This window comes from Saccopteryx bilineata, chromosome 8 (assembly GCF_036850765.1).
Source record: "Saccopteryx bilineata isolate mSacBil1 chromosome 8, mSacBil1_pri_phased_curated, whole genome shotgun sequence".
Lineage (NCBI taxonomy): Eukaryota > Metazoa > Chordata > Mammalia > Chiroptera > Emballonuridae > Saccopteryx > Saccopteryx bilineata.
The window spans coordinates 55,839,717-55,859,411 of NC_089497.1; the positions used below are offsets into that span (position 1 = coordinate 55,839,717).

The window sequence follows — 19,695 nt, forward strand, 5'->3', positions numbered from 1 at the left end:
CTGTGGGATCTTGTAAGAAGCCTTAGGAAGTATGTCTGAGAACCAGCCGTCCCAGGAATGAAGCGGGAAGCATCTGTCTGTCGCCTCTCATTCCCTTGGTTTAGGGCTGCTCTATAGGGGGCTAGCTCTCCCAGTCCTTTGATGGTGATGTAACAGCTGAGCAGCTCCCCGCAGTATCCCAAGCCTTGGTGCCGGGAAACCTGGGGCAGAGAGCAAGTGGCACGTGGCAGGACATTCCCTGGTGGCTGCTGGGAAAATGGTCTCTGAAACAGTGGCTGGGGGAACAAGTGAGGCCGAGAGGACTTGAAGAGGTTACGAAGTGTCCCACTCATGGGCTTTCAGAAACATAGTTTCTTTATTTTATTTTACTTTACTTTTTTTTGTGACAGAGAGAGGGACAGATAAGGATAGACAGATAGGTAGGGAGAGAGATGAGAAGCACCAATTCTTTGTTGCGGCATTTTAGTTGTTCATTGATTGCTTTCTCATATGTGCCTTGAGCAGGGGCTACAGCAGAGTGCAAGCCAGTGACCCCTTGCTCAAGCTAGTGACACTGGGCTCAAACCAGCGACCTTGGGCTTCAATCCAGCAACCTTTGGGCTCAAGCCAGTGACCGTGGGGTCATGTCTACAATCCCACGTTCAAGCCAGCGACCTCATGCTCAAGCCGAATGAGCCCGTGCTCAAGCCGGTGACCTCAGTGTTTTGAACCTGGGTCCCTGGGTCCTCCGCATCCCAGTCCAACACTCTATCCACTGTGTCACCGCCTGGTCAGTCCAGAAACATAGTTTCTTTCCTTCCGCTCTTCCAGCCCTAAGTCTTTCCTCCTGCCCAGGGACAGGGGAGCCTGGGAGAGAGACCGCCCTGGGTCTTGTTTGGGTGAGTCTCACTCATACTTTTGGAGGCTGAAGCTCACCGTTCCTTGCTAAGAAGAGTTTTCCTGTGAGATGTGGACTCTCCAGTTGGGATGGGTCATCCTGTGGGCCTCATAGCGAACTCAAAGACACAGATTTGTGGGCTCCTTGCTCTCTCTTGGCTGAAGGCTCGTTCTCTTTCCAAATGCTCAGAACTTCTACCTCTCCTTCTCCTGTCTCTCCTACATCATCCCTCTACCCCAGGCGGGCTCCCTGTAGTTAGGTTTATCCAAACTGAGGAGACAGTTTCTGAGATGTTCTAGTACTGACACAGGGGACTCTCTAGGTGAGTGTGCATGTGTGTGCTCGCGTGCATGCATATTTTATCCTACCTGACCCTTTATTCTCCCGCCCAGTGTCCTCCAAATACCTTCCTTGGCTGCAGCATACCACCTGGGAAAACAGAGGGCTCCCTGCAATGCAGTTAAATCACAGCGAGAAACCCGCACCCCCAAGAATGTCTAAACTTAAAAGGACCAATGATAACAATTATTTTTGTTTTTGTTTTTATAGAGACAGAGAGAGAGAGAGTCAGAGAGGAATAGATAGGGACAGACAGACAGGAATGGAGAGAGATGAGAAGCATCAATCATCAGATTTTCGTTGCGACACCTTAGTTGTTCATTGATTGCTTTCTCATATGTGCCTTGACCATGGGCCTACAGCAGACCGAATAACCCCTTGCTCAAGCCAGTGACCTTGGGTCCAAGCTGGTGAGCTTTGCTCAAACCAGACCTTGGGGTCTCAAACCTGGGTCCTCTGCGTCCCAGTCTGATGCTCTATCCATTGCACCACTGCCCAGTCAGGTCATAATTGTTGATGAGACTGTGGAGCATCATACTTTGCTGGTGTGATACAGGCTGGCACAATCAATTTGGAAACCGTTTGATGCTGAATACTAAAGTAAACACATGTACACCCAAAGACCCAGCCATTCTGCTACTGGTTATATATATTCAAGATATCTGCAAGAGTGTTCATAGCAGCTTTATTCAGAATAGTGAGAAACTGGAAACAACCCAAATATACATCCATAGGGAAATGAATAAAGAAACTGTGGCATATTTATACAATGGAATACTATCCAACAACAATGAAATGAAGTACTGTTATGCACAACAACATGGTTGAGTCTTGTAGTCATAATGTTAAATAAAAGAAAGAAGCCAGACACAAAATAGTATAAATGCATAATTCTATTTATATGAAATTCAAAACAGGTAGAACTAATCTATGGTGATACAGGTAAGAATGATGGTTTTGGGCGGGAGGGACATTGACTGGAACGGAACACAAGGGAGCCTGTTGGGGTGCTGAAAATGTCTTATTGTGATTTGAGGGGCAGATACATCCTGAGTGCATACATAAGTAAAAATTCATCAAGCTATACTGTATACCACTTAAGGCTGGTATAGTTTACTGTATGTAGGTTACACTGAATAAAAAAATGAATAGACAAATGAACAGAGGGTTCCCTGGAGTTTTCTATGTTACTACCCAAGGTGTGTGTGTGTGGGGTACTCTCAGGGCCTTGCACACTTAGATGATTCTTATTGCTTCTCCTGCCTGACAGGGTCTCATCTACACAGTCTGTGTACACTCAACATTTTGAGCTTGTGGGGACCTATGCAGACTCCCAGAGTTGGCTTAAAGATTATTTTAAAGAAGAACCATTTGAGCTACAGAAGATACAGAAAGCAATGGTATCTCAACTTCTTTTATCTGATTAAAGCAGCACCTTCCGTAAATGCAGCTGCCATTATTCCCTCTCAGAGGGATTTTCCAGCCAATTCACCTCTCACGGAGACAGACGTAGAACCTTCCAAACTTCCTCATGGAAGCCCCAAAGACCCTTCCTACACTCTCCTTCCCTTGTTGAGTTAAGTAAATACACCTTTATTTCTGCTTATTTAGTGAGTTACTCACTATTGAGCAACTTCCTGGTGTACATGTAAACTCTGTCTTTTCTCCTGTTAATCTCCTTTTTCTCAGTTAATTTGCATGTCTCCAACCATTGGATCCCAATTTTTTTCCATAGTATTCATCCATACTTAATCCACTTACGTATTATCTTTGTTGTTTGCCATTTCTCCTCCCTGGGAAGTCAGTTCCATAGGCAGGGATATGTTTTACTAAGTGATGTATTCCAAGTGCCCAGAACAGTGTCCGGCATACAGTGGGTGCGCCAAATAAGTTTGACAAGTCAGTGACACTAGCCTCCTGTGCTGATTCTGGGGAGAGCTGCGTTTGGCTGAAAAAAAAAGTCCAGGAATTGTCTGAATAGATTATCATGGCCCTGAGGCCAGCAGTCATGTGCCCAGGCGTGGAAACTCCCCCAGCAACAGAGGAAGATGAACCAGACAAATTCAGCAAACCTAGAGAAGCTTTCTGCCACACCTCCCTTCTAGAAGGTTCCTCACCTCTTCATCTGCCATGGCTGGAGCTGGGCTGTGGATCATTTGTATGATGAAAAGAAAAAGGAAATGGAGAGGGAGGAGTCTGTGGGGCAGGTGAAAAGCCACTCGGAATACTTCTGTTTGTATATTAAGCCACTGGCAACTACTAGAACAAGGAAGTCCCTTTCCTGGCCAGGGTGGGACAGAGGGGTAACCCAGGAGGGAAGGAAGGGGCAGAAAGGAGCTGCATTCTTGCAACATTTCTCTTTGTCTCTTCTTGGAGGAAGCCTCATGCTACATCACAAACTACTGGACAGGGTCTAGCAGAATTCAGGTCATTCTGTGACCCAGGGCCCCCTCTCCGCACCTGAAACATCCCAGAAGGAAATCCACCCATTTTATAAAGTGAAGCACTGAGGCTGAATGGGAGACTCAGCCTGTCGGGGTATCTACAGATTAACGGTGTAGTTGAAACTAAAATCCAAGATCCTTGACCCCGAGTGCGGGGTTGTATCCCAGACGGAGCCCCTCAGCCTCTGCTCATAGGGTCTCCCGTCACCACACGCCCTGGAATGCCTCTCTCCTCCTTCCAGCAGCAGAGCCCTTTATCCAGTGCAGCGCTAAGTCCTAGAAAACAGTCACAGACCCAATGCAGGACCTCAGACTGCATGGCCATGAGGATTTCAGAGCTCTTGTTGATCAAAGCCCGAGAGGACAAATAACTCTTCCAAGATTACACAGCTCCTGGGCCACCGTTAAGGAAGAAACAGGAAACAAACAGAACCGGAGATTTTGTGATTTCTGATGCACATCCAGCCAGCTTTCCTCTACTCTAGAGCTGCTTTCGTCATAGAACTCTGGTCTTGAAATCCCCAAGGTACCTTGTCTGACTGCTGACTGCAGCTTTAGCAGCTTATTGGTCCCTTCTGGGGGTGAGATTCTTCTCTAAGACACTTGGATATACATCCAGTCGCTCCATTTTCCTCTTTGTACCCAAATCCCCTAAACTTCCCTAAGTCGTTACCCTCACACTTTTCTTCTCCCAGATCCTGTGGCTGAGACCAGCACACTCACCCTTTCCAGCTAGTGCCCTCTCCACCCTGCACCTCCAGGCTGGCGGAGGGACATGGCCCTGGCTCCGACTGGGATGCAGAATCACAGGACGTGGCAATGGAAGGATGTTAGAACCAGAGTCCTGCCTGCCCCACACTGGAGAGCTGTCTCCTCTGACCTTGGGGGCTGTCCCTTTTCTTTACTGCTTGAGGATCGGAGCAGACATCAGGGCTCTCACTCTGTTAAGTACCTAGGATGCATGTTTCTGGTGAGCAAGAGTTGACTCTCTCCTATAATCCTTACAGAACAGTCCAGCAAGGTAGGAATTATGCCCAGTTAATTGCCAAGAAGTTGAGGTTCAGAACATTTCTCTAATTTGCCCTAGATTATACTAATAATGTCTACGATTAGGAATAAGACCCAAGTCTGTCCAACATAAAGCCCAAGCCCAAGGCATAAGGGGTGGGGAGGAGGGAAGGGTGGGGAGAAGGGGATAAAAGTGTGTGAAGCACCATTTTTGGTAATGTCCTGGGCTGCAGGACCAAGGAGTGAATGTCACTGTAAAAATAATTCCATTTGCGGAATACTACTCAGCCATAAGAAATGATGACATCGGATCATTTACAGCAAAATGGTGGGATCTTGATAACATTATACGAAGTGAAATAAGTAAATCAGAAAAAACCAGGAACTGCATTATTCCATATGTAGGTGGGACATAAAAGTGAGACTAAGAGACATTGATAAGAGTGTGGTGGTTATGGGGGGAGGGGGGAGAGGGAGAGGAAAAGGGGGAGGGGCACAAAGAAAACTAGATAGAAGGTGACAGAGGACAATCTGACTTTGGGTGATGGGTATGCAACATAATTGAACAACAAGATAACCTGGACATGTTATCTTTGAATATATATATGTATCCTGATTTATTGATGTCGCCCCATTAAAAAAATAAAATTATAAAAAAAAGAAAAGAAAATCACAAGCACAACCTCAAAAAAAAAAAAATTCCATTTGTTAGACCAGATGGTGATATAGTGGATAGAGCATCAACCTGGGATGCTGAGGACCCAGGTTCAAAACCCTGAGGTTGCCAGCTTGAGTGTGGTTGCTGGCTTGAGCCCAAAGGTTGCTGGCTTGAGCCTAAAAGGTCATTGGCTTGAGCAAGCGGTCACTGGCTCAGCTGGAGCCCTCTGGTCAAGGTACGTATAAGAAGCAATCAATGAACAACTAAAGTGTTGCAACTATGAACTGATGTTTCTCATCTCTCTCCCTCCCTGTTTGTCTCTGTCTCTGTTTCTCTCTCTCTCTCTCTCTCTCTCTCAAAAATAAAAATAAATAAATAAATAAATTCTATAGCTTCAAATCAAATTTCAGAGAGGAGAGGTCACTGGGCAAGGGGGCATCAGGGTTTTCTTGCTGACAGCCCCTGACATTCCACCTGCCAGCTCTTAGCCTACGCACCTGTGATCAGCTGGCTGCAATCTGGAAACTACCCGGTCACACCTAGGCAGGTGGCTGGCCCCTCCTCCCTAGGTGGAGGAACCAGGATCAGGTGGCTGTGGGAGGCAGTGGGAAGGTGTGCCGGGCGGTGGTGGCTGGAGCCCCAGCCAGGATGGGCTTTCTCTGGGGCCTGGCTCTGTCACTTTTCTTCTGCTGCTGGGAGGCTGGGGCCCCTGGGAGCTCTGCAGGTAAGGGGCCAGAGGGCCTGTGGGCTTCTCTCCCGGCAGGGTTCTGGGTGTGTGTTTCTGTTCTGGCAGCCCTTTGTAGGTGAAGGTAGTTCTCTTAGGCTAATTATAAATAACTATAAAGTTAGATGTGAAGTATTACTTTTGTTATTGAACAGAAAGAGTTCATCTACCTGGCACTGCAGAGCCAAACACTAAACTGCTTGAGGATCGGAGCAGACATCAGGGCTGTCACTCTATTGACCACCTAAGATGCTCGCTTCTGGTGAGCGCCAAGTGTGTAGCAGGCCTGAGTAAGAGTTGACTCTCATGTAAACTGCAGTGGAAAAATACTGGCTATTTTATTGATGAACAGCGCCATCCAGGGGAAAGGAAAGCTAATGCTCAAAAGTCTGAACTCCCTGATGGTGTGTAGGTTACAGATTAGATTGGGCAAAACTCACAAGACACTGAGTGAGGGGTTTGGGGTCATGCTGGGAGCAGATAGGTTGGAGGTGAGGTAAGGGTACTAAATCATTTCTTCAGGTCTTGAGGACAGCTCTGAGGTCTGCTCTGGCGTCCCTCCGTCTGGTTTCATGGGAAAGTAGCCAGGGGGCTGTTTCATCTTAGGACTCAGGAGCTGAAACATAACTGAGGTCAAGGTGTTATCATCAGCCTGCCAGTGGTCCGGACCTCGTCAGGTCCAGGCAGGCGTCTTCTGCCTTGGGGGTTGCTGATTATGGGAAAAAAAGCTAGGTCTTTGAGGGATATATATATATATATATATATATATATATATATATATATAAAGAGAGAGAAAGAGGGAGAGAAGGTGAGGGAGAGGCAGAGATGATTTCTAAAGCTAAAATTTAAAGCTAAATTTTTTTTATAATAATTTTATTTTTTTTAATGGGGTGACATCAATAAATCAGGATACATATATTCAAAGATAACAAGTCCAGGTTAGCCTGTCATTCAATTATGTTGCATACCCATCACCCAAAGTCAGATTGTCCTCTGTCACCTTCTATCTTGTTTTCTTTGTGCCCCACCCCTCCCCCTTTCCTTATCCCTCTCCCCCCTCCCCCCATAACCATCACACTCTTATCAATGTCTCTTAGTTTCACTTTTATGTCCCACCTACGTATGGAATAATGCAGTTCCTGTTTTTTTCTGATTTACTTATTTCGCTTCGTATCATGTTATCAAGATCCCACTATTTTGCTGTAAATGTTCCAATGTCATCATTTCTTATGGCTGAGTAGTATTCCATAGTGTATATGTGCCACATCTTCTTTATCCAGTCATCTATTGACAGGTAAAGCTAAATTTAATCAAAGTCATGAACACCTTCTGTTTTACTATTATTGATAAACAATATGCAAATAGGAGTGTCTTCCTAAGCATGTATGCCGCCGCGGTCCATACAAATGAGTAATATCATTTTGACATTGCAGTGGGTTTGCCTTTCTGCCTGTGGGAGTGTGAGTGAGTAGGGGCGGGGAGGTGCAGACCGGTGATAAATATGGCTAAAGCCGCAGAATGTGGCTTGACAAGATTCCAACACCTCCAAGTTTATCCTTTAAAATACAGTTTTTGTGTGAAAACTCTGACTGCCACAGACTGCTTGGGGAGGATAGATTCTCCCATCCAAGTACTAACCAGGCCCGACCCTGCTTAGCTTCCAAGATCAGACAAGATCGGGTGCGTTCAGGGTGGTATGGCCGTAGACAGGAGGATGGATTCTGAGAGACAAGACTTTCATGAAAGAAGAGAACGAACATTGATCTGTAATGGGAATTGTGCCAAGCTTGTCACATGCATCATTTTTTTAAAGTGGACTTTATTTTTTAGAGCAGTTTTAGGTTCACAGAAAAATTGAGCAGAAAATACAAAGATTCCCACACACACACCCTCCACTCCCCACACAGCGTCCGCCACTATCAACATCCTGCACCAGAGTGATACCTGTGTCACAATCAATAAACCTCCATTGACACACCATTATGCATTATCTTTTCTTTCCAGCTTAAGTAATAAAAATTTATGGGGAATCCCTGGGATGACTATCACCTCCCAACCTCAAGAGAGGAGCCAACACTAGAAAATCACTGAGAGATCACACACCGTCCTGACAGCTCCTGGGAACAACACAGGGAAGAAGAGTCACTCCCCTGGAAAGGGATCTGTCTTCATTCACCTGACAAGGGCTGGGAGGACCATCACGTGATACTGGGGGATGGGTGGGGGCATGCTGGGCCCCAAGCTGGAGCCTCAGCAGAAACAGATCCTCTTCCTGTTTGGGGGTGGAGTTCCTGGTCATCAGGCTCATTTCTGACCTTGAAGAGGCTCTCACTTCCCAGGGATTTTTCCTTTTTTTCAGACTTTTCTTTACGAGCACTTCTAGGTTCACAGCAAAATTGAAAGGAAGGTACAGGGATATCCCATATACCCCAGTCCACTATCTTTCTAATCTTCATAATAACCCCATGAAAGAGATACAATTCCTACCCTTCCCCTTCCTCTTAAAGGTGAGGAGACTGAAGTTGACCAGGGTTTAACTCATCTGCAGAGCCAAGATTTGATGCCACACATGCCCAACCCCTGGCCACACCAACCACCTCTTATTGAATATATGCACTCTGATCTACAAGGTTTGTGCTGCATATTATACATTGAATTTAATTTGATCTTCCCAACTCCATGACATAGGTATGCCTGGCTTCACCATACAAGAGAACATGCAGCTCAGGAGCTGGGAGACTTGGCTAGAGTCCTACTGGAGACTTGGCTAGGATCACACAGCGGACTTGGCTAGGGTCACACAGGGGCTTGGCTAGGGTCACACAGCAGACTTGGCTAGGGTCATACAGGAGACTTGGCTAGGGTCACACAGCGGACTTGGCTAGGGTCACACAGGGGCTTGGCTAGGGTCACACAGCAGACTTGGCTAGGGTCATACAGGAGACTTGGCTAGGGTCACACAGCGGACTTGGCTAGGGTCACACCAGAGACTTGGCTAGGGTCACACAGGGGCTTGGCTAGGGTCATACAGGAGACTTGGCTAGGGTCACACAGGGGCTTGGCTAGGGTCACACAGGAGACTTGGCTAGGTTCACATGGTTGGTAAGCAGCAGGGCAGGCAGCTAAGAGAGAACTCAAACCCGAGGTCCAAGGTCCGCACGCTTTCCCCTCCAACAGTTTGATTTGAAGAACGGAGCAGAAGATCTACGACACTCCAGAGCTGTAGAGGCTGGGGTGGACTTTGAGAAGACTCTGTTTTGAGGTCTTCATCTGAGAAGACCCCTGATGGGTAGGGGTTTGTGAGAGCCTGGGTGATGAAGAGGTTATGGGTTTGGGAAGCAGGGTGACATAATAGGTCTCCTGGAAAAGGACAAAAATTTGTCAGGGGAGATAAGTGGTCAGACTACAAGAATCCAAACCCCTGTTTGGGCTTCAGGCTGAGTGGGCTGACCCAGAAGCCTCTGCTTCTCACCATGTGGGGACCAAGGAAGCTCAGAGAAATATCTGGGGCTTTGAAAGTATGATTTGTGTGTGTTGTTAGACTACACTGAATGAGTCATGAGAGCGAATGCCATGACCTACCTAAGAGGCGTATGGAAACAGCCGGAAATTCTCTATTAAAATAGGTTATGTGCTCTCAAGTGACTCCTTGAGAGGACACAGTGGGGGAGAGATGCTTAGCAACCCTTTGCTATTAAGGAAATAGCTTTCTTTTTTTTTAAGATTAAGAAAATAGTTTTTAGATATTTATTTATCCATTTTAGAGAGGAGAGGAGAGGAGAGAGAGAGAGAGAGAGAGAGAGAGAGAGAGAGAGAGAAGGGGGGAAGGAGCAGGAAGTATCAATTCCCATATGTGCCTTAACCAGGCAGGCCCAGGGTTTCACACCGGCAACCTCAGCATTCCAGCTCAATGCTTTATCCCCTGCACCACCACAGCTCAGGCATAAATAGCTTTCTTATTCCCCTTCTCTTCTTGATCCTCACCACCACGGCAAGACAGGGAGGAGCTGGGAACTTGAAGAGGTCTTGTGATGACTGGCCTCTCTTGTAAGAGGCAGAGTCAGGATTTAAGCCAGTAAATTATTGAACTCAGAGCTAGTAAGCAACAGACCTAGGACTGGAACCCAGGGTCTTGCCTCGTGGCCCAGTGCTCTTTCATCATTCAGCGGGAGACAGAGAGATCAACCGGAGGTCCTAGGGTTTCATCGTGACACCCTGGCTAGAAGTGACTACGTGGTTCCAGACCTCCTTTGGGTCCTTGGATACTTTTAGGCCAGTAGATTTCAGGAAAGACAACCTCAAACCATCAGAATGCTGAAAAGGGGGGCTTATATTTTGATCCTTCACCTTCTAAGATTAACGTTACTAGTAAAACGCAGGGTGTTCCTTTAAATTTAAATTTCAGGTAATGAAGTTTTTTTTAGTATGTCTCAAATATTGCATAAGAAATAAAGATACAGGCCTGACCCGTGGTGGCACAGTGGATAAAGCATCAACCTGTAACAGTGAGGTTGCCAGTTCGAAACCCTGGGCTTGTCTGGTCAAGGCACATATGGGAATTGATGCTTCCAGCTCTTCCCCTTTCTCTCTCTCTCTCTCTCTCTCTCTCTCTCTCTCTCTCCCTCTAAAAATAAGTAAATAAAATCTAAAACATTTTTTTAAGCTTAAACAAGAAAGACATATACTAAAAATTATTTATTATTAAAATTATTCCTTGTTTATCTGAAATTTAAATTTAAATTTAGCTGAGCATCCTGGGTTTTCATTTGCTAACTCTGCTAACTCTAGGAAGCTCTGGTCCACTTACAGAGACAGCCCCTCCCTTAGGCAGACAGGACAGGAGAGGCACCTCTGTCAGCCTATACAAGAGCCTGTTGTAGCCTCCCTGGGGCAGTGAGCACCCACTGGCCTTCCACTCACACAACCTCAGAGAACAAACCGGTCAAGTGAACAGAGACATTGTGCCCAGTGGAGAAATGCTGGGAACATCGCTCTAAAAAGTGAAGTTTTGCTTCACTGGTTCCCTGTTCCCTGTGAAAAACGCCTGCTACGTCGTTTCTGGAGTTCCAGGACTCCGTCTTGTTGTCTCAATCCCCTGTTTGGGAGAGGGGTTGAGCAGGGTTGGGAAGTTCGCCCCCTTCCCCAAGGGCACTGCCCGCTCCCTCTTTGCTGCAGCCACGGCCTACACTGTCTCTGAAATTCTTCTAGCCCTCCAGCAACCTCTAAACACAAACCCACAGATGTTTCTTTTATTTGAAGTGTTTTTAGGAAACACTTACTGAATGAGAAAAGTATTGATGGAAAAGGACAAGGATTCTTTCAGAAAGTTCTGAGAGTTGTGGTCCCTGCTCTGCAGTTCCTGGCTCACGTGGACTTCTGCCTTTCTTTGCTCCCCCTGAAGGCTGGCCCCTGCCCCATACAGTCTCCCCGAAGCCTTCAGATTAGTAATCATCTAGAATCTAGATTCTGGGGCTTGAGGCTGGCCCCTGGCCCCATACATTCCCCCTGAAGCCTACATATTAGTGATCATCTAGGTTCTGGGGCTTGCTTGCCTCAAGTGGGCTGTCAGAGGACATCAGTTAGGGTGATCCCACCTCCATGGCTGCCGAACGGAACCGGTCTTCCCGACACTACCTCCTTCCTTGTAAATATATAAATGACAAATGGAGTAAAGGCAGCCCCCCCCGCCCCTCCCAGCAGTGCCTAGGGCATAAACAGAAGAATTTCCGTGAGGTCAGTCCACTGGAACTCATGGCTCATAAACTTATCTTACCCAACACAGGTCCCAGCACCCATGGACCAGGCCCTCTGGTGACCGTGAACCACACAGAAAAGCCTGCTGTGACTCTGGGGGTCCACACAAGCTTAGAGGAAGCCTCCCAGACCACTGACCTTGCAGAGACTTCTGTGCCAAGCCACATTCCTTTAGGAACTCAAACCCTGGACACCCAGACCTCGGCTAGAACCTTAATCCCAGCCAGCACCATCTCAGAAGCAAAGACCAGGAAAACCAAAATCATATTTCCCGCAACAAAGATCAAGGCCCTCACAAAAATAACACCTTCCAAGTTCATGATTATGATCACCTCTCCTGTGGAGACATCGGCCACAAGTGACAGCTTCTCAGGAGTCGGAATGAGCACGGCGGAGACTATCACAGGTAGTGGTCTCTCAGTAGCTGTCTTTGACATCCTTTGCACTGATGACAGCTCCGAAGAGGAAAAGAGAATCACAGTTGATGCCTTGACAGTGGCTCGTAGCTCCGCAGAAGCCAGGCCTCTGGCCTCTGAGAGCAGCTCAGTGCCAGACATCACCACCTCATCAGCCCTGGCACCTGACCTCGCTGTCCCACCTACAGCCTTGGTTGCCTACACAGTCACCAACATTGAGGTTACCGATTGCAGCATCACAGAAATAGAAGCAACTGCCATCATCCCAGGGATCTCAGACATAGATCACAGCCCCACAGGAGGAAAGACCCTGTCCACCCCTGAGACATCAGCTTTGCCTGACTTCACTGGCACAAAATCACACCACACCGGGACCATGACCTCTTCTGAGATCTTATCAACAGCCAGCACCACAGAATCAGTGTCACCTGATATCACAGTTGAGACCCCACACATCACCAATAGCACCTCAGAAGGAGAAACAACAGCAGCCAAGGCCACCACTCCTTGCAGAACTTTGGACCCCTTGGAAGAAACCTCAACCCCCTCTGCTGAGACGGCAAGTCACAGTATAGTCTCAGGAGCAGTTACAAGCTCCACAGAAGCTGGGCCAACAATGGGAAAAGTGACTTCCTCTGTTGGGTCCTCAGGTAGGGTCTACAGCTTCTCGGAAGTAGCCACCATCAAAAAATCCACCCACTCAGAGACTTCTACCAAAGACAGCACAACCAGTGGGCCTGTTCTCCTCGGCAAGAGCCCTCTTCCTTCTGTCCATCTGACTACAGCCAACAGCAGCCGAGAAACACACATCACCTTAGCCAAGACCACAGCCTCAGTAAAGACCTCAAAGACAGCCAGTAGGGCTGGAGGGAAGCCACTAACAGCCACACCTACCACCGTTTGGACAAAGCAGACCACAGAAGTTACTACAGGTAAGAGGCTATCCATGTGTGATCTTGGGGGATTTAGGGTTTAGAGTCTCCAAGATGTCTACATGCTTAAGGAGTGTGCATAGGGGGCTATTCTGAGCCTTATCTCTGATGTCACTTCTTCATGATCTTCTAGTGATTCTTGTTAAAGTCAGTAACAAGCAAAGTTAGGGCAGTGGATGGAAAGAGTGCAGGGCTGGAAGTCAGGAGTAATAGTTTGAGATCTTGGCTCCGCCCTTAACAACCTGATTGACCTAGGACAGATCCCTCTGCCTTTCCGAACCTCAGTTTCTCCACCTGTATCTGGAAGGGGTGCAGTGAATGAACTATGAGGTCCTTTCTGGCTTTGTCTTATGAAGATAACAGTTGAGTAACTAGTGTGCACCAGATGAGTCCCCAAAGTTTATTTAGAAAGTTAGCCCTCATACTCTGGAAGCTTCGGGTTCAGCCAAAGCCACGCAGAGGAGCACTGTGTGGGCATCTGGCCCAAGCTGCTGCCCCCTGAGCAGCTGGGACCCCACGAAAGTGGAGCTTACTGGATGCACTTGCCGGGGTTGGCACCATAAGTGGTGAAAAAATAAACTGAGAGAAGGTTTGGGAGTTTCGAGCTACATCTCTGAGACAATAGATGCTTCTTAGAGGTGAAATCGCTTGTCCAAGGCAGCTTGGTCAGCTCAGCTTCTGGTTGGTTTGTGGCCTCCGCCGGCACTTCCGGTCACTCTGTCCTCAGCTTGCCCTGCCTTTCTGGGAAGGTGAAATAAAAATATTAATCACAGTCATTTCGCTGACTTTCTTTTGTGTTTCAGGCAGAGGTGATATAAAAATACTTCACAAGCAGTAAGCATGGCACCAGCAGAGTGTTTTCTCTGCTGGCAGGCAGCGCACTGTGAGCTCCCCATGTTATGTTCTCTAAGTAAATATTCAAAACCACAATGGGGGCTGGGTGCAAAAGGTAAAGGGATTAAGAAGTAAAAATGGGCAGTTTCAAAATAGCCACAGGGATGTCAAGTACAGCACAGGGAATACAGTCAATAATTTAATAACTGTGTATGGTGTCAGGTGGGTGCTGGAACTATCAGGGGAACACTTTGTAAAGTATATGACTGTCTAACCACTATGTTGTACACCTGGAACTAAGGAAAAATAATATTAAATGTAAACTGTAATTTAAAAATAAAAGTGATAATTACATCACTTGAGGTGGGTATTATTATCCCATATGACAGTTGAGGAAAACAATTTTTTTTTTTTATAATTTTATTTTTTTAATGGGGTGACATCAATAAATCAGGATACATATATTCAAAGATAACAAGTCCAGGTTATCTTGTCGTTCAATTATGTTGCATACCCACCACCCAAAGTCAGATTGTCCTCCGTCACCCTCTATCTTGTTCTCTCTGTGCCCCTCCCCCTCCCCCTTTCCCTCCCCCATTCCCCCCTCCCCCCCCCCCCGTAACCACCACACTCTTATCAATGTCTCTTAGTTTCACTATTATGTCCCACCTACGTATGGAATAATACAGTTCCTGTTTTTTTCTGATTTACTTATTTCGCTTCGTATCATGTTATCAAGATCCCACCATTTTGCTGTAAATGTTCCGATGTCATCATTTCTTATGGCTGAGTAGTATTCCATAGTGTATATGTGCCACATCTTCTTTATCCAGTCATCTATTGATGGGCTTTTTGGTTGTTTCCATGTCCTGGCCACTGTGAACAATGCTGCAATAAACATGGGGCTGCATGTGTCTTTACGTATCAATGTTTCTGAGTTTTTGGGATATATACCCAGTAGAGGAATTGCTGGGTCATAAGATAGTTCTATTTTCAGTTTTTTGAGGAACCACCATACTTTCTTCCATAATGGTTGTACTACTTTACATTCCCACCAACAGTGGATGAGGGTTCCTTTTTCTCCACAGCCTCTCCAACATTTGCTATTACCTGACTTGCTAATAACAGCTAATCGAACAGGTGTGAGGTGGTATCTCATTGCCGTTTTGATTTGCATTTCTCTAATAGCTAAAGAAGATGAGCATCTTTTCATATATCTGTTGGCCATTTGTATTTCTTCCTGGGAGAAGTGTCTATTCATATCCTCTTCCCATTTTTTTATTGGATTGTTTGTTTGTTTGTTGTTGAGTTTTATGAGTTCTTTGTATATTTTGGATATTAAGCCCTTATCTGAGCTGTTGTTTGAAAATATCATTTCCCATTTAGTTGGCTTTCTGTTTATTTTGTTATCAGTTTCTCTTGCTGAGCAAAAACTTCTTAGTCTGATGTAGTCCCATTCATTAATTTTTGCCTTCACTTCTCTTGCCTGTGGAGTCAAATTCATAAAATGCTCTTTAAAACCCAGGTCCATGAGTTGAGTACCTATATCTTCTTCTATGTACTTAATTGTTTCAGGTCTTATGTTTAGATCTTTGATCCATTTTGAGTTAATTTTTGTACAGGGGGAGAGACTGTAGTCCAGTTTCATTCTTTTGCATGTGGCTTTCCAGTTTTGAGGAAAACAATTTTTTAAGAGTTTTATCTATTGATTTAGAGAAAGAGAGAAATGAGGGGGAGGAGCAAGAAGCATCCACTTGTAGTTGCTTCTCATTTGTGCCTTGACCAGGCAAGCCCAGGGTTTTTAGAACCAGCGACCTCAGCATTCCAGGTTGGCACTTTATCCATTGTGCAACCACTTGTCAGGCAGGAAAACAAAGTTGTGTTTTTTTTTTTTTTTTCAAGAGCGAGTGATAGAGACAGGAAGGGAGAGAGATAAGAAGCATCAACACGTAGTTGGGGCACTTTAGTTGTTCACTGATTGTTTCTCGTATGTGCCTTGACTAGGGGGCTCCAGCCGAGCCAGTGATGCCTTGCTCAAGCCAGCCGCCTTGTGCTCAAGCCAGTGACCATGGAGTCATGTCTATGATCTCATGCTCAAGCCAGCGACCCCATGCTCAAGCTGGTGAGCTGCGCTCGAGCCGGCGACCTTGGGGTTTCTAACCTGTGTCCTTAGTGTCCCAGGTTGACACTCTATCCACTGCTCCACTGCCTGGTCAGGCAAACACAAACTTAAAGAAAAAAGAAAACAGTGGGCTTCCAAATGAAAGTCTGCTTGATGCCCCAAATCATAGTCTCCTGTTGTATATTTATTTTTTAAAACTTAATTTATCACTATATTTTTATTTGAAAATACTTTTCTCTATTATTTGTTGATTAGATGATACAGTTGCATGATTTAAAATTCAGCAGGTACAAAAGCGTACACCATAAAATGTGTCTCTTCCACTGCTGTTCTGCAAATGTATATCTTTACATACATAACCGATGGTATTACTTTCTTATGAATCCACTCTAGAGATGAAATATGCATATGGGAGTATAAAAAGAAGGATGAAAGATATCTATATAATATTGATATTGATATCTAGCTATATCAATATAAATTTATAAAGAAATTTATAAATATCTTACATCCTCCTTTTTATGCAAGTGGAATGTATGATAAAGAAATTTTTGAGATAAGGCTATTTTTTTATGGCTTCTCAGTATTCCATTTTGTTTTATCATAATTTATTTAGCCAGTCCTCTATGGATGGACATGTAGATTGTTCAGAGAGAGAGACTTCTCCTTCTCTTTGCAGTGAGTAAAGGTAAGATCCTATGTGAACACAGACACATTTACACTTGATAGCAAGCACATATATGTGGAGGGAGGACAGAGGCTGGGTAGCACCGTTCATGTCTTGATTCCTGAACTGACTTCGCCATATTTTTATTTTCCTACTATTCTCAACTTGCAGGTGGGGATGAAGGCTTCCTCCTCCTGCGACTAAGTGTGGCCTCCCCGGAAGATCTCACTGACCTTAGGGTGGCAGAGAGACTGATGCACCTGGTAAGTGGGCATTTTCTGGGGCAGGAGAGAAGAGGAGAGTGAGAACTTGGGAAGTCCTGGGAAGATGTATAGGACACAGAAGAGCAAATGTTATACTTGGGAGGAGTCTACTTTCTTTTTTTTTTTCCAAATAATTTTTATTTTTTTATTTTTTTACAGGGACAGAGAGAGAGAGTCAGAGAGAGGGATAGATAGGGACAGATAGACAGGAATGGAGAGAGATGAGAAGCATCAATCATCAGTTTTTCGTTGCGACACTTTAGTTGTTCATTGATTGCTTTCTCACATGTGCCTTGACCGCGGGCCTTCAGCAGACTGAGTAACACTTTGCTGGAGCCAGTGACCTTGGGTCCAAGCTGGTGAGCTTTTTGCTCAAGCCAGATGACCCCGGACTCAAGCTGGCGGTCACCTTGGGGTCTCGAACCTGGGTCTTCCGCATCCCAGTACGATGCTCTAGCCACTGCACCACCACCTGGTCAGGCGGAGTCTACTTTCTTATAAAGTATTAGGAGCTAAATCTGAGGATCCTTCCTGGCTTTGCTTCTGCCTGTTTTTACTGAGTTCTAAATTCTTCTTCTCTGCTAAGTAAAAAAATTCTTTTCCTCACTCCAACTTCCTCAAACCCATAGAAGGTCACACCTTCTGGCCTCTAGGAAAAGGTCAATTATATTAATGGGCAGATAGATAGGACTTTGGTTGCAACTGGCAGAAACCCAACTCATAACTTAAACATAACAGGCAAGGTGTTGTCTGAAAAACCTAGAAATGCCTGTTCCAGCTTCAGTTATGGCTGGATCCAGCAGCTCAAACATGATCATCAAGGTTTCTCTTTCTTTCTCTCTCTTTTAGCTCTCTTTCCTTCATTCTTCAGTCTCTCCATACCTAAGGTAACTGTGACAACCCTAGATTCAGAAGGCACTTTCTCTCCCCAGATGTGCATATCACGCTAGGGAAGGACTGATCTCATTGGTCCACATGAATGGGAAGGACAGACCCCAAAGGAAATAGGGATACTAGGCAGAAATAAAACCCATAGATAAATGCTGTAGATGGGGACCAAGTTTGGGATATATTTGTGTAAGTTGGAAAAATTCTCCTAAAACCCAGACCACTGAACAACACTCCTAAGTGGTAAAATTTAGGGGTTATGGCTTTGGGAGATGGTTGAATTTTTGGAAGGTTAGAATGGGTCAGATTAGCCTAGTTCTTGTGTCTACATCTTGCTACCAGGGGATGGGAATATTTGAGCCTTTGAAGTTATCTTAAGGGGAGGGAGACCCATCAGATTCCCATAATAAGTAGTTCCTGGGACATGGCATGGGGGTTTTGAAGCAGGACAGACAAATAAATGACCAGTGTCCACTGCACATGATAATCAAAGTAGCAAATGTAAATCCCAGTCAAAGAAGAAAGCCAGGGTTGTGTCATATCTGAGCACCTCCCACCCAAATGGAAAATATTTTGGGGAGAAAGAAGCAGGTCAGGAGCTGGGGTGCAGGAAACAAGCCATGGTGGTTGGTGTTGGGTCAGTTTTCGGGAGCTGGCCATTGGGGTAGGGCTCAGGGGCCAGACAGACAACAAACTTTGGAGCCAGATAGATCTGGGTATAAATTTCAGTTCCCAACTCTGTGTCATTGAGTAAGTTACTCCATATTACTTTCCTCTCTTGTAAGAAAAGGCTAATACTACTTGTTTTATAAGGTCACTGTGAGGTTTAATGACATAATATGCACAAAGCACCTAGGCCATGCCCAGCCCACTGGGAGCTCAGGAAATGCTGCTGGCCTTCCATTGTCCTTTACTATCACTGGTCTGTAGGGAGCTCATGGGTCAGATGGGCTGGAAGTACTCACATGCTCTTTCTACTCTCCAGCTCCGCCATGAACTGCACGCCTACATGCCTCCCAGCCAAGTCTCCCTGCTGCGTGTCAGGAGGGGCTAAAACACACCAGCTACCATGTGCCAAGGTGGGACAGGGGAAGTGCTACCTATGGCTTGGGACCCACCAGAGCCTGGAACCCATTACTATGCCAAGATGTGCCCGCAAAGTTCTCATGAAGGTCAACTGGACTAACTCCTTCCACCAGACATCATAGCAGGACCCTGGCTCACCTATGCCAAGTGTGTGTGTGTGTGTGGGGGGGCTTCCCCTGTTCCACATGTTCTTGGACTTCCCTTGGCACACAGGTTGTCTTTCAGTAAAGAATAGCCTGATCCCCCTTCTGTCATCGACTGCGTGCTTCCATCCTGGAATAAAAGTACACTCAGTGTGACCTGTGTGCTTTGACATTTTTATGCTACAGGGATTTTGTGCATCCTCACTGCCACCTTCTTCCTCTCTCACTCCTCTGGGCCTTGGTTTGGAGTTTGATTACAGCACCATATTTGTTTATCTTGGCATCCCTGAACCAAGCAGAGCACTGGCCTGTAATAGGATCACAGAGGATGTTTGTTGAATCGACTTGAATTACAAGTTCTGGACACGGGTAGATTTAAAAGAAAGTCTGTAATAATTATTCCTCCACCCATAGCTCAGAAATCACATTATTTTTAAAATTAAACGTGGCTTTTTTTCCATTGTAAAAGTAGGACCTGCTCATAAGCAAGGACCAAGGAAAAAAGAAAAAGAAATGAAAAAAGGAGGGGAAGAGAAAGAA

General features: G+C 45.7%; 1 protein-coding gene across 1 annotated transcript; it reads left to right on the plus strand.

Annotated features, from left to right (window-relative positions):
* Positions 1-5,926: 5,926 nt before the first annotated feature.
* Positions 5,927-19,311, plus strand: MUC20 (mucin 20, cell surface associated). Its single transcript, XM_066241531.1, has 4 exons — positions 5,927-6,050; positions 11,833-13,152; positions 16,947-17,038; positions 18,912-19,311. The coding sequence occupies exons 1-4, from the start codon at positions 5,975-5,977 to the stop codon at positions 18,978-18,980; spliced, it is 1,557 nt and encodes a 518-aa protein (XP_066097628.1). The 5' UTR covers positions 5,927-5,974; the 3' UTR covers positions 18,981-19,311.
* The last annotated feature ends 384 nt before the right edge of the window (positions 19,312-19,695 follow it).